Here is a 13,949-nt window from a genome sequence, read left to right as displayed (position 1 = left end):
TCTAGACACCAGGGTCCTTTAGTCTGTTTCTCTTATATTCGTGCTTTGATCATGCCATCCTCTTTGTTTTCTGTTCTCTTTTTGGAAATCCTATTACTATGACTTTAGATAGATTGCTCCTTACATTTTTTTTTTTTTAAATTTCTTCTCTCATATTTACTGTTCTTTATTCTACTCTGTCCTACTTTCTGGGAGATTTCTTATCTTTAACCATTTTTTCAATGTTGACAACCATAGTCTTAATTTCCAGGAGCTCTTGCTCATTCTCTAATCTTTTCTCATGACCTCCTGTGTTGTTGTATGAATGCAAGATCTTCTCAGAGCTCATATAGTTAGTGTTTACAAAGTTTTATTCTACTGCTATTGGCTGTTTTTCTGATTTTTAATTTTCATATTGGAGGATTTCCTCATTGGTCTAGAGATCCTTGGTTGTCTTTTTTAAAAAAAATTTTTAATATGGTACTTTTTAAATGTATACAAAAGAATAATAACGAGCTCCCCCATGCACCCATCACCTGGCTTCAATAATTAAAAAATGTTGGCAAAATACTTATAATCTATTCCTCCTTCCCTCCGCACATACCTCTCCAAAGTTTGGGGTTTTGTTGGGTTGGGGTTTTTTTGTTTTGTTTCTGGGTTGTGGGTCTTTTTGTTTTCTATTGTTTTGTTTTTTGGTATCTGCTCTTTTTTTAAACAGTTCAGCACTAATCAGGAATGCTGTGCACATGGTTGAGGCTTGCTTACCGGAAGACCTCACTTCTTGTGGGTGATTCACTAGGGGCAGCAAGCCTTTTACTTAAATGAACCCCAATGTCCATACACAGAAATCTTTTTTCCAGAGTCATTCAGTTTCTCCAGAAAATAAAGTCCAGTCTTTCACTCAGGCAGCCAGTATCTGAGTACAAATGTGTACATCAGCAAAGGGGAGGACAGTTCTATTAGTAACTTTCAGCCTCTACACCTCTCACCATGGCTCTACACCACACCTCATGCCTCCAATTCCCAAGACTCTCTCAGGTTGGTAGGGGTGACTCATCTCTCTTCCTCTTGGTTTTCCCCTAAACATACATGCACTTCAAGTCTAGGCTTGCCCCACACTGAGAGACAGGAAGGGACACTACCCCATCTCCTAAAGAAGAGGAATAAGAGATGCAGCCTAGAGCTGAGGAACAAGAAATACAGGTTTCATTGCAAGTTACAAAGATAACCAAAAGAGGAATTAAAAATAAAATAAATGCATTATGAGGAAGAAGAAAAGAGTAGGAATTAGACCAAATCCTTGTCTATCGCAAGGAGAAAAATAACACGAAATATACGGAGTATAAATCAAAAAACAGCAATATAAGTTTTTTGATTAGAGAAATGAAGGAAACCACCAGAAGAAGGAAAAGTGGAAACCATGAAAGTGAGCGCCTACGAGGAGCAGCCAGCGACCAGGGTGAGGGGCTCTCACTTTTCATGAGGAGCCTGGATGTGCTACCTGAAGCTTTGGTCCATGTTCATGTATTTCTTTGATAGTTTTTTCTTTTAACATAACAAGCATATCAGAGAAAGGGAAATTTCTTTAATGTTTTCCCATTATACCTAGGATAAAGACCTAGATCATTTAGCCAGCTGGGAAGTCTGTTAAAAACAACAACAACAAGCTTTTCTGACAATTATGAACACATGTTCAAGTAGTACAATCTCCAGCAGACCAATTCAAAGACTCACTGTGGCTGGAACATCTTATAAAAAAGATGATTAAATTGAGAAACTAGATAGAAAAAGAAGAGAATGTACTTTATGATATTAGACTCCTGATTGATAGTTAACTGGCGGATAGGTGACAGGTTTCCCAGAAGAAGTTTAAATACTACTAAAATTTAAAAAAGAAAAAAAAAATACTACTAAAATTTATTCAAAAATTACTTCAGTGGGTTTTTTTCCCCAGGATTATGAATTTCTTCCCAGAAGGAGGCTGTAAATTACATCATTAAAAAATGTTTTGTCACAGATTGGCTTGGGGCAATTTTTTTCTTTTACAGGTCTCCAACAATGGAAATGTTCTAGATCTTTGATGTTTAATACAGAAGCCAGTCACATGTGGCTACTGAGCACTTGAAGCGTGGCTAATGTGAGTGAGCAACTGAAGTTTTAATTTTATTTAATTCTAATTTAAATTTAAGTAGCCACATGTGGCTACGGGCTACCACAGTAGACAAGTGCAATTCCAGACTCCATGGCTCCTACTGTCTTCTTACACTAAGCTCTCTCCTCTGTATTCCAGCCACTCTGGCCCACTGTCATTTCCTAAACACACATGCTTACTCCTGCCACAGGGCCTTTGCACCTGTAGTCTCTTCTTCCTAGAATGTTCTACTCTCCCCATTCCCCAACTTCTTCATCTGGTTAACTACGACTTTTCCTTCGCTACCTAAAATCATCTAATCTGCTTATTTGCTCACTTCTTTATGGTTAAATTTTTGTCACTCCACGACTACCCGCTCCAACCCACCCACCAGGCAGAATACAAGCTCCATTAGAGCAAGGTTCCTGCTCACCTTGCCCATCATTGTATTCCCACCACCTAAAGACAACACTGCCTGACTCACAGTAGACAGCTAGTATCTACTGAATGAATGCCTTCTCATGATTTTAATTGTCCTCACTCTCAGAGACTCCCAGTATCTACTATAGTTCCAATCTTGCCATTGTAATTTAGTTCCAAGTTTCCAACAAGCCCCATGAGCATTTCTACTTAAAAATTCCACTGTCTAGGGGCGCCTGGGTGGCTCAGTCGTTAGTGGCTTCCTTCGGCTCAGGTCATGATCCCAGGGTCCTGGGATCAAGCCCCGCATTGGGCTCCCTGCTCGGCGGGAAGCCTGCTTCTCCCTCTCCCACTCCCCCTGCTTGTGTTCCCTCTCTCGCTGTGTCTCTCTGTCAAATAAATAAATAAAATCTTTAAAAAAAAAAAAATTCCACTGTCTACACATTAACTATTACTATCTGCACTCTGTTGCCAGATTAACCTTCAGAAAGCTTGGCTTTATCTGTGTCATACAACTCCAAACAAAGAAACCTTCAAAGAAATCCAAAAGAAAAGCCAATTTTGAGGCAAGAGTGGACACACTGTACATACTCCAACTTTCTTGGGTCCTTTGTAAACCAATACAAAAAGAAAGCAAATGGAAATTTCTCTGCAAAGATACAAAATGAGAAAGTGAATCTTACCACAAGTTCAAAAATGTCCATGAAGACAGAATGTCCCTTAGGTGTTTTCTCATTCAGACTGGCAGGAGACCAGATCCAATAGAAGTAAGTACCATCTGAAGAAAGGTGCACAGTGCTCATGGTGCTGCCAACAGGGAGATGATTGGCTGGCATTGGCACCATCTGGCACACCTGGACATGAAAGGGAAGAAAACATCATTAGGGTGACATACAATTTCTGGTTAATTCTATCAGTTAATCACTAATGCTATTAAGTCCAAGATCAGAATCCAATAGGCTTCCTGGTCAAAATAAAACTGCTATCTCTAAGAGATGAAAATTATATGACAGAAATATAAAAATTCATTCAATGGGCCATGCGACAGATAAAAGCTAAAAATATCCAAATCTGCTAAGCAGGTGTGTTTTATCAAATATTAAAGACAAAGCTTTAGAGAAATAGTACTTGCTGAAATGTCCTAAGTTTTCCTTATTCCTCTGAAAAAGAATTTCAGACTATTATATTTAAAAAAGGACAGGGACTATATCTTATTTACTTTTATATCCCAGCACTAAATTCAGAGTCTAACTCAGTTATTCAATAAATATGGAAGGAAGTGAAAAAGAGGGCAGAAGGAAGAGGGAAGGCAGAGGAGGGAGAGAAGGGGAAGGAGAAAGTAAACAAGTGAAGGCACACGCAAGACCCGAACCCAGCACATGCGGGCTTAGTGAGATGCACCAAGTCCACTGGGAGGAAAACGACAAACACCAATTCTCTGTATCAGACACGAAGGCATGTGTTTCTAATACTAACTATCCTTCAGTTTCAGTGTAACGAATGAGCTTTGCAAGATTTCACATTAAACATGTAGTTACATACTCATTTTTTCTGCAAGAGAAAAGCCCTTAGAATGAGAGAAAATGGGGACCCAAAAAACTGCTGACTAGGTTTTTCAAAAATGCTGAGGGTAGGAGAAATGAAAATCCCAAAATAAAAATTAGAGGTCAGATGCCTTTGAGAACAGTAAGAACCACTTTCAGTTACTCCAGCTCTCGAGGGGAGTCACTCATTTTCCTAAGGTTACTTCTGACCCTTGAACTCATTTCATATGAACTTTTCTCCAGACTTGTTTTATCTATTTCAAAAGTTAAAAAGTAATGTAGTTGCTGTAACCACACTTTGTAACTTGTAGTGCCAGGAAATCTAGAAAGTTGACAGCTACTGATTGGCCTAAGATATCCCCAAATTGCTCCAATGCACATCACCTACTTCGCGAAAACGTGGTTTTCTTGAACAAAATTGAAGTTTTTGCAATAAAACAGAGGAAATGGACATTGCCTCAAAAAAAAAAAAACCATGTCCCAAGATTTAACATCTAATTCCCAGGCTTATAATTCTACTTCAAATAAATATAGGACATATCCTCATCTGTCCACATTAGCAATGAAAAATGAAGTCAAGGAGCACCTGGGTGGCTCAGTCAGTTAAGCATCTGCCTTCAGTTCAGGTCATGATCCTGGGGTCCTGGGATCGAGCCCCACATCAGGCTCCCTGCTCAGTGGAGAACCTGCTTCTCCCTCCCTCTCCCTCTCCCTGCCACTCCCCCTACTTGTGCTCTGTCAAATAATAAAATCTTAAAAAAAAAAAATGAAGTCAACTGGGCATCTATTTGTCAATTTGTTCTTTTTATTCCTCTAACAATTATTAAGCAGCTACTGTGTGCTTTGGAGATACGATAGTGAATAAGACGCAGTCCCTGTTCACCAGGAAAGGCACAGCTGAGTGACAGACAAAAGGAGATGCAGCATCCCACTGAAGTCCTGCCTGGAACTGCTCCCAGGGCATTCACCCCAGATGCGAACTCTAACCAGGCAGTTCACCTTTGGTTGAAAGGCAGGAAGGTGGAATGTAAAAAGCTTGAACTCTAGTGCTGAGAACCATGGGTTCAAGTTCTTATGCTGCCATTATTGTGTGGCCTTGGGCGAGTCCCTTAATGTCGGAGCTACATTCCTTCACTGAACAATAAACACTTGCCAAGTGCTTATAATATGCCTAGCTTCAGCTGCCTTGTCTGTAAGACGAAACTGCTATCGTTCTGTCTCACAGATAGGAGAAGTGTATGTAAATTGCCTAGACCAGGGCCCGGCACAGAGACACTGAAAAAGGACAGTTTCTATTAACAACAACCAAATGCTAGGCTCTGTGCTACATTCTAAGCACACAAAGATAGGTAAGACAGGGTCCAGACTTAAAGGCATGTATGGTAGTGGGGAAGAGACAAGAGCAGGTGACTGCAGTGTAATGCACCAAGTGTTGGCATGAGTGCCAGGTTTGGAAGCACTACAGAGGAGCTCGGAATCCCTAACACGTAATGATTTTATCCAAACTCATCTCAAAGCTCCCACTGCTACCGAAAGCCTGTTTAGAACAAATCAAATAAGGAAATGATGCCTTCCCAAAATAGATCTGGCAAAAGAACAAACAAACAAAGATAGCTAGTACATATACACACCATCTTTGACTCTCCAGAATTTTTTTTTGATCATAAAAATTTGTCGATGGCCTTAGAAACTCTTAGAGAGCACATTCACACAGATCATGTGGGGAAACTCTAAGATATCAGAGAAAACAGAATGCCTAAATGGTGACAATTAAAAGGATGCCACTATGGCAGGAAACTAGATCAGCGGTGTTCTTAGTCCTTCTGATGAGGTCAGCAACTTCCTTTACTGTCTTCAAAATATAAAAAGACAACATCTTGGTTTTCTTTTTACCTGAAGGGTATTCTGGTCAATGACCTGGAAAAGGGAGTGAGGTTTATTATCAAAAGATACAGGCCGGTGGAGAAGATTACCACTGCCAAAAGCAACCCATCCTGGTTCCAGCTCCTCATTCCGGCAGTACACAAAACCTCTGCAGAGGAAGAAAAAAAAAAAGAAAAAGTATAGTGGCTGAGTAGGCAGGCAGTGTTCGAAACCACACAATGCGCTACAACAGACAAACATTTTCCACCTAATTTTTAAAAATGACTATGCAAAATATCTAAAGGAGAATAAATATATTACATTAACATTTTGCAACTGAAAACCTACAGCAAATATTAATTTTCCACAACAAATTAGAGAGGAGAAAAAGTTGGGGAAAAGATCTAATTAAATATATATAAGGATCTCAAACTGTGGTTTCTTTTGGCAGCAATTCACAGATCTTATATCCCAACCGCAAAGCACTGTTAATCCAATGTGAAATCCAAGTACAAAAAAACTTAACTAGAAAAATGTCCATTCATCAACATGGAGAAGTCACTAATATTATAGTAATTCTGATCATAGAGGAATTTCTGGCTAGAAACAATGACCTGAGGGCTACCAAGCTCTTTAAGAGTCAAAACAAAGCCGAAATGCATGAACAGAACAAGAGTCTACTAATCCAAGAAAACCCAAATTACATGAAGTTGTTCAGACTTATTTAGTTACTAGTCAGTCTTGGGGGTGGGGAGGGGGGGGGATATGCCTCCTAGGTGTCTTCTTCAGAGAGATTTATATAAGGAAGGAAATGTTCCAGCCAAATCATTCAGCAAGTTCCATGCAACTGACCTGAGAGTACCATGTAATCCAGACCCCAATTTGCTTACTCCTCTTCCAACTGAGTTAGTAGTATACAGGTAAAGACCATCTGCCGTGAGACAGCGCCCCAAGTCAGCATCTGAAATCGTTTTTTCACAGGTAAATTATATACATGCTTTTTCTAGTGAAATTATAAACGTGCTTTTTCTAGTGAAAAAGCCATTAGGAGGTGGGGTGAGAGATAATCTCCCACCTCTAAAATAAGTGCTTCAATGTGACTTCCTCTAACCCCCAAATCAAACATCCAAAATGCATGTGGGATCAGGAACCAAGATCAGCAAAAGAGGTCAAACAGATAATAGCAGGAGAACCTAGTCCTGCCTGCCAAAAGTTTTCTTTTTTGAACAGCAAAAATGTCAAATTTATGCGTTCCTAATTCTAATCTGAAATGACTAGGACTACAGTACTTTCACTAATGATTCTGTAGTTTAAAAGGTGTGAGCTTTTAAGAGTTTGGGGCACTTACTAGTTGCCCTTGGGCCTTTTTGAACTTCAGTTTCTTTGTCCATAAGAGAAGGATAATATGTACATCAAGAGTCGCTGTGATGGTTAAATGAGATAATGCAGGTAAACACCCATTTGCTCTCGGCTACAAAATCAAAGCTCCATAAATGGCAAATGAGATTATGTTGAAATACCAATGAAATACATGAACAAACCACATGCTTCTGTGGACTTCCCATCCAGCCACTATGTTTGCCCTTAGCTATATCCTCTGCCAGCTAAAACAAACAGTATCAGTCTACAGAACCATTAAATGGCTTACTAACTTACCTTCTAAAGAATTGGTCTTAAAAAGAGAGCTTATAAAACTTTTGGTATTTTCATAATCATTTCACTGTTTGTCTACTACATGTCATATTAAAGGAAACCCACACCACAGCACTCATTAGTGAGTATGCTGTTAAGAATTCAGTCTACTAATCCAAGACAACTGGAACTTAACTGTTTTCTGAGCAATCAGTTGTGAGTAATCATTTCTAAAATTAATTTCCCTCCTTAAATATTTTAACTTGAAACATATAAATATCCATTCATTCAACCCTCTTTAGATTGAGGCTCTATGCCTTCTGAGAAGTCTGACAAGGGGTGGGAGCAAAAGGGACAGATTAAACAAGATTGGCCCCGAGCTGATACTTGTTGAAGCTGAGTGATGAGTACATAAGGTTGACTTAAAGCATTCTCTCAACTTCCACATCTGTCGAATGTTTCCATATTAAAAATAAGATTACTTTTAAAATTATAAGAAAAATATTCGCAGGGCACCTGGGTGGCTCAGTTGGGTAAGCATCTGCCTTCAGCTCATGTGGGATCGAGCCCGGCACCCAGCTCTCTGCTCAGTGGGGAGCCTGCTTCTCCCTCTGCCCCTCCCCCTGCTTGTGCTCTCTCTTGTTCTCTTCTCTCTCTCAAATAAAATCTTAAACCAAAAAAAAAAAAAAAAGACAAAAAAAAGATTCTCTAGGTGGAAGCAAAACTAAAGGTACAAAAAAAAAAAAAAACCTAAAGGTACAAGAGAGTGAAAAACAAGTAGATCAGCTTAACACCATCATCCTCAGTAAGAAACTACTCCAAGGGAGATATGTTAAAGAAAGTAAAAGAAGAACAGGAAGGGGTTTGGTTTTATTTAAAGATGTCAATTTCAGCCTCTGTTAAGAACTTCTTGGGTATTGCAGGCTTTTTTTGCTTCTCCCATGGACTCTAGTTGCATCATAGCTAAAAGTCTTGCCTGTTCCTCTTACCAGCTCACCTGACTATTTGTTTCAACAGTGACATGAACAGACACAGGACCCGGGATGAAAGGTGCACAGGTGGCCTGCTGCTTAGATTGCACCCCATGCCCTTCTGGTTGCCCCAGAAGTCTGCCTCCATCAAGGGTTCTAAATGAAAGGGTGGGCAGAGTAGGCTCTGAATCCCATACCTAATTAACGTCAATTTCTTAGAGATTCACTTTGAGTCTTTCCATAAGAAAGCTGAATGTTTTAGAAACAATTTCCTGGGGTGTTTTAAATTCCTATTTCATCAGTTATGTAATGTTTAATGATATAATCATGATACCAGTTACAACAGCAAACAGGTTTGCGAGCAGGGTGGACTCTTGGCAAGCCTGCAACCCCGCAGGTAGGAGCGGCAGTGCACACACGGCCTAGAAGAGGCTGGCCTGTGGGGCCGTGGTACCACTCAGTACGTCGACCACGCAACATGGAGAGGCCTCCTCCATCCCACAGGCCAGGCGAGTGAAGGTCACTTAAGAGAGCTGCTGCCATTTTCACAGAAATCAGAATAAACTGATATGGAATACTCGTGAAAGTGTAAAAACATTTTAATCCAGACCATTCTGTTAAAGGAGATACTTGATTCATGTTCCTTTGAACAATCTCTTGCTCTCTTTTTTTTTTGGGGGGGGGGGGGTTTAGGATGGGAGGGTTCATCAAAAACAGTCCTAATAAATTACTAAAGGAAACAGCATCAGGCTCAGGCAGCAAGACCAGATATTCTGTTCACGGATATAAAAATTCAACTTGAGGCTCCCAGGCTCAAACACAAATATCCAGGAGTCAACTTAAGTAATTCATGCCTCCTAGGCTAAAGTATATGGATGATACCTTTTCCTTGCGATAGCAAAACCTATCCATTTTCTTACCTCACTGAGTATCAGCTTTTACACTTTTACTGATAAAGCAGACAATGAACATACTGTATAGGAACCTAGCGCTTTTAGTTAAAAGGAACACAGTTCTATCTAAATCATTTGCCACAACGATCTAAAACCACTCTTTTCACATCTTCATTTCAATCACAGGAGCAAAAGCCCCTACATTACCTTTATTTTCAGAACTGGAGCCAGTGTTGCTATCTGGTGCAGGCAACATGTCTTCATACCCCCATGATACTATGTGTTTGCCACCGAGCAAACAGGAGGGGGATCCAGGCCCCCCTTCCAAAAGCAACAGCCTAAAAATGGGGAGATGGGAGAATCATAAAGACACTGAGACCATCCATTTCAGCAAGAAAATGAAAGTCATCTTACAGAGCAGACAACTAAAATAGGTTTATATAAATATACATCTGGAAAAACTATTCATGTTTTTAAATTTAAAAATTACAAAGCAGTGCTTACAGAAAGGTCATAATAAAGTACAGCTGTGTGTAAAACGTATAGGTTTTATATATACATGCGTTGGGGGTAGGGTATGAATTAGGAGGCACACATATCAAAACATTAAGAGAGGTTATCTTTCGATAATGAGATTATGAATGATTTTCAGTTTCTCCTTTACACCTTAACATACCTTAAAATCCATAAGAATTCATTATAAGCTATTACATTTTTCTTAAAAACCCACAAAATAAAAAAATGAGAATTAGCATACTCTAGGAACACTTTCAAAGGAGGATGACACAAACAAAATTCTTAAGATGAATATACTTATTTTAAAATATGAATCATTCATTGATGAGTTTAGCAATCTACTTTTTAAAAGGCTTTATGCACAAATCTCCCTTATGTGTGTGGGGGGAGAGAAGGATCCAAAGTGATAGCTTACCTATATAGTACATCAGCTACAGGCAGGGACCCCAGATCAGTCTGTTTCTGTAACAGATGGACCGTATGGACAAAAGTTTTCAACGATCCCCTAAAAATAAAAGGGGGGAACAGAAAAATCATCAAAATTGAAAAGTCGAATAACAAGGTTAATTTTATTAACCACATGAGAGGGTCCCAAAAGGGGTCTATCCGCTTCCGTGGATCAGACCTATTGTACCAAATATACTGGATTCTTACAGATTACCACTGGCTCATACAAAAAGTTACTATGTGAGCAGCACCAATTATGCCAATTAGCATGTTCTCCCTGCATTTGTAAAGGTAAACAATTTTCTCCCAAAATAAAGGTTCAAAACCTAAGGCTCAAACAAAACACATGTGGCTATTATGCTTCAGCACCATTTCATGAAGTCCTTCTCTAGTCTAGAAGAGAGATTTTATAGAACAGGGTTATACTTAAAGTCTAACAGTGTTTCCAGGCTTCATTTTTAAATATCATTAAGTTTTGTTTTGTTTTGTTTTTTTAAAGATTTTATTTGAGAGAAAGAGAGAGAAGCAGACTCCCTACTGAGCAGGAAGCCCGACGTGGGGCCCGATCCCAGGACCCGGAGATCATGACCTGAGTTGAAGGCAGATGCCTCACTGACTGAGCCACCCAGGTACCTCTGAGTTCATCCATTTCACATAACATCTCCCCAAACTATCACCTTAAATATGACTGCAAAGGAATACATTCAAATAATGTATTTTTTTATTAAGTCTACCCCAATGCGGGGCTCAAACTCACAAGCCTGAGATCGACTCACACACTCTACCGACAGCCAGCCAGGCGCCCCTGAAATAAATATTTTGTGCTTAGAGGTGTGTTTCTTCTGCTTCCCTTGCTGTGAAGTATGTGACTAATGCTTGCAGAGCTCACCACTACCCAATTTCCTTTTGGTTCCCAAGGCTCAAGATTCTGGGAAATCTAGAATATGGTCAACAGGATCTAAAAGAAGGTGCTTTTAAGATGCACAGGACTTACCTGGCCAGATCCCAAGTATAAATCACCACAGAACATTTCCTGAACTAAATGATCGCCTGTATCAGATAGGCTGACTTCAGATCACTGCCTTATTCTCTTAGCCAAGGCTTTAATTGCTAGGTATCATATGCCTCAACCCCAAAAGAAATGGAATACCTGACACTGGACTGAGTGGGCTTGAAGTCCTCTTAATTGCTCCTTTCACTACCTCTGGTGTTCAAAGAATCCAAACTAAAGAACAGGATAAAGCAGGAAGGCAGCAGATAGGGTCTAAAAGCTCAAGTTGGGAGTCAGGCCACTCACCAGCTACACCATCTCAACCCTGTCACCTAATTCCTATGGATTTTTGCTTCTTCATCTGTCCACCAGGGCTATCTCCCTGGCATGCAGTGAGGTTAAAGGGGCAAAAGCCACTGGAACACTTAAGACCATTAAACCAACTATAAGGTATTATTACCTGCCAGACTGAATCACATTTTCAGAATAAAATTCAAACTCCTTCCATGGCTCCTAAGCCCCTACATGACCTGAGCCCTGCCAAGCTCCTCTCCTGCCCCTTTTCTCTACCACTGCATTCCAGCTCCTGGGTTACTTTGCTGTCCCCCTCAGCAACCCCAAGCACAGAAAGAGCATCCGAGTTGTGCCACCAGCTATTCTTCTTGACCAGAACACACTATCACTGACTTTTTGATGTCTGGCTGGCTCTTTCTCCTCATCCTGCCCTCTGTTCAATGGTCACCTCTTCAGTAAGGCCTTCCCTACTATCTCCAGCTAATTCTGTCCCACCCTCCACTTCATCATTCTCTATCAAAATATCCTGGTAGGTCTTTTTATAAGTGAATATCCCTCTGAAGTTACCTTATTCAGGTCAACTTTGCAATTCGAGGGACCAACCATCTTGCTCACTATTGTATTCCCACTGCCTAGAAGAGTACCTTGCACACGGTGAGAAATAATTATTTACAAAGTGAATCAGCCTCAGTCCATTCAACTGCAAGGTTTGAAACCATGAATCACTATATTCCTAAGAATCAGCAAGGTTCCTGGCAAAGATACTCAATAAATCGGTTTAACAAATAAGCATATTCAAAATAATTTTTTGAAAATGTTTTGTCTTTGAAAGCATCAATCTCAAAAGTTTGTCCCTAATAACCTCATTAAAATAGATGACCCAACTGAAAAGCTTAGGACTTCTGGAGGTAAAGAAAGTCCAGAATGAGGTGACAATATTAGCAATACAATGTAGGAACCATCTTTAAACACAAAACAAAAAACACCAAGAAGAAAATAAAAACATTCATTTCAACATTTCTGAATGGAATTTGGAATCTCGAGCACATGAAACAACTTCAGTAACTATCAGATTGAATGTGGGCACAATAAGTTTTTTGACTCCATGTTCAATAAATGAAAATGTTTAAAACTAAGTTGATTATTCCTAACATTCCAAATCTGTCTAAAGACAATCCTATCTAGAAGCAAATTTTCGGGATGCCTGGGTGGCTCAGTTGGTTAAGTGTCTGATTCTTGATTTTGGCTCAGGTCATGATCTCAGGGTTGTGGGACTGAGCCCCATGTCGGGCTCGGCGCTCAGCAAGGAGTTCGCTTCAGAGTTTCCCTCTCCCTCTGTCCCTCCCTCTGTTCATGGTCTTGCTCTCTAAATATTTTTAAAAATTTTTTAAATTCTCTCAAAATGGGATTTTTAAAAAAGATTTAGGGGTGCCTGGGTGGCTCAGTAGGTTAAGCGTCTGCCTTTGCTCAGGTAATGATCCCAGAGTCCTGGGATAGAGCACCACATCGGGCTCCCTGCTCAGTGGGGAGCCTGCTTCTTCGTCTCCTTCTGCCACTCCCCCTGCTTGTGTTCTCTCACGCCCTGTCAAAATCTTTTTAAAAAGTAAATAATAAAAATTAAAATTAAAAAGATTTACCTGTTTGAAAGAGAAAACGCACTCGCATGCATGGGGGGGAGGGGAGGGCAAAGGGAGGGAGAGAGACAACCTTAAGCAGACTCCCCACTGAGCACGGAACCACGACATGGGCCTCGATCTCACAACCCTGAGACCATGATCTGAGCCAAAAATCAAGAGTCAGATGCCCAATCGACTGAGCCACCCAGGTGCCCCCCAAAATGGGATTTTTGTATTAGTAACAAGTCTATTGAGGGTTTGAAATGGTCTTCTACAAATGCAAACTATCAATCTAATATAAAGCCTTTCCAGGAAAACTTATTTCAGTGCTACCCAGTAATGTCTCCAGATTTAAGCTCATGTCAGGATTTCCACAGTCAACCCATCTTCAGAGATCTAAAACTAGGCTATGACAGTTTGCTCAGGGCAAAGAAACTGACAGTAAATACTGGTGCCATTTTGCCTTAAAAATAGCTTGAGATTCAACCATTTGAAGGTCAACTTTGAAACCATAAAAATAGGGGAAGAAGTCTTACAACCAAGAACTTCATAATCTTCCAAGAAGAATTTTCCCACATACACTTTGCTTAAAAAAAAAAAAAAAAAAAAAAAAAAAAAGAGGAAGAACTCTGAAGGGAGAAGCACAGATTAG

General features: G+C 40.0%; 1 protein-coding gene across 7 annotated transcripts in view; it reads right to left on the bottom strand.

Annotated features, from left to right (window-relative positions):
• HECTD4 (HECT domain E3 ubiquitin protein ligase 4) overlaps positions 1–13,949 on the bottom strand; it is a 178,521-nt gene that overhangs the window by 115,506 nt on the left and 49,066 nt on the right. For all 7 annotated transcript variants that reach the window (XM_078060946.1, XM_078060947.1, XM_078060950.1 and 4 more), the window contains exons 3-7: positions 10,365–10,454; positions 9,641–9,771; positions 6,790–6,898; positions 5,968–6,106; positions 3,214–3,384 (exon numbers count right to left, since the gene is read on the bottom strand). In XM_078060946.1, coding sequence (XP_077917072.1) covers positions 3,214–3,384; positions 5,968–6,106; positions 6,790–6,898; positions 9,641–9,771; positions 10,365–10,454 — 640 coding nt within the window. The remainder of the gene's footprint in view (positions 1–3,213; positions 3,385–5,967; positions 6,107–6,789; positions 6,899–9,640; positions 9,772–10,364; positions 10,455–13,949) is intronic.

This window comes from Halichoerus grypus, chromosome 13 (assembly GCF_964656455.1).
Source record: "Halichoerus grypus chromosome 13, mHalGry1.hap1.1, whole genome shotgun sequence".
In the NCBI taxonomy this organism is placed as follows: domain Eukaryota; kingdom Metazoa; phylum Chordata; class Mammalia; order Carnivora; family Phocidae; genus Halichoerus; species Halichoerus grypus.
The sequence above is the reverse complement of the archived record's forward strand: the minus strand, read 5'-3'. Positions and strand labels throughout refer to the sequence as shown.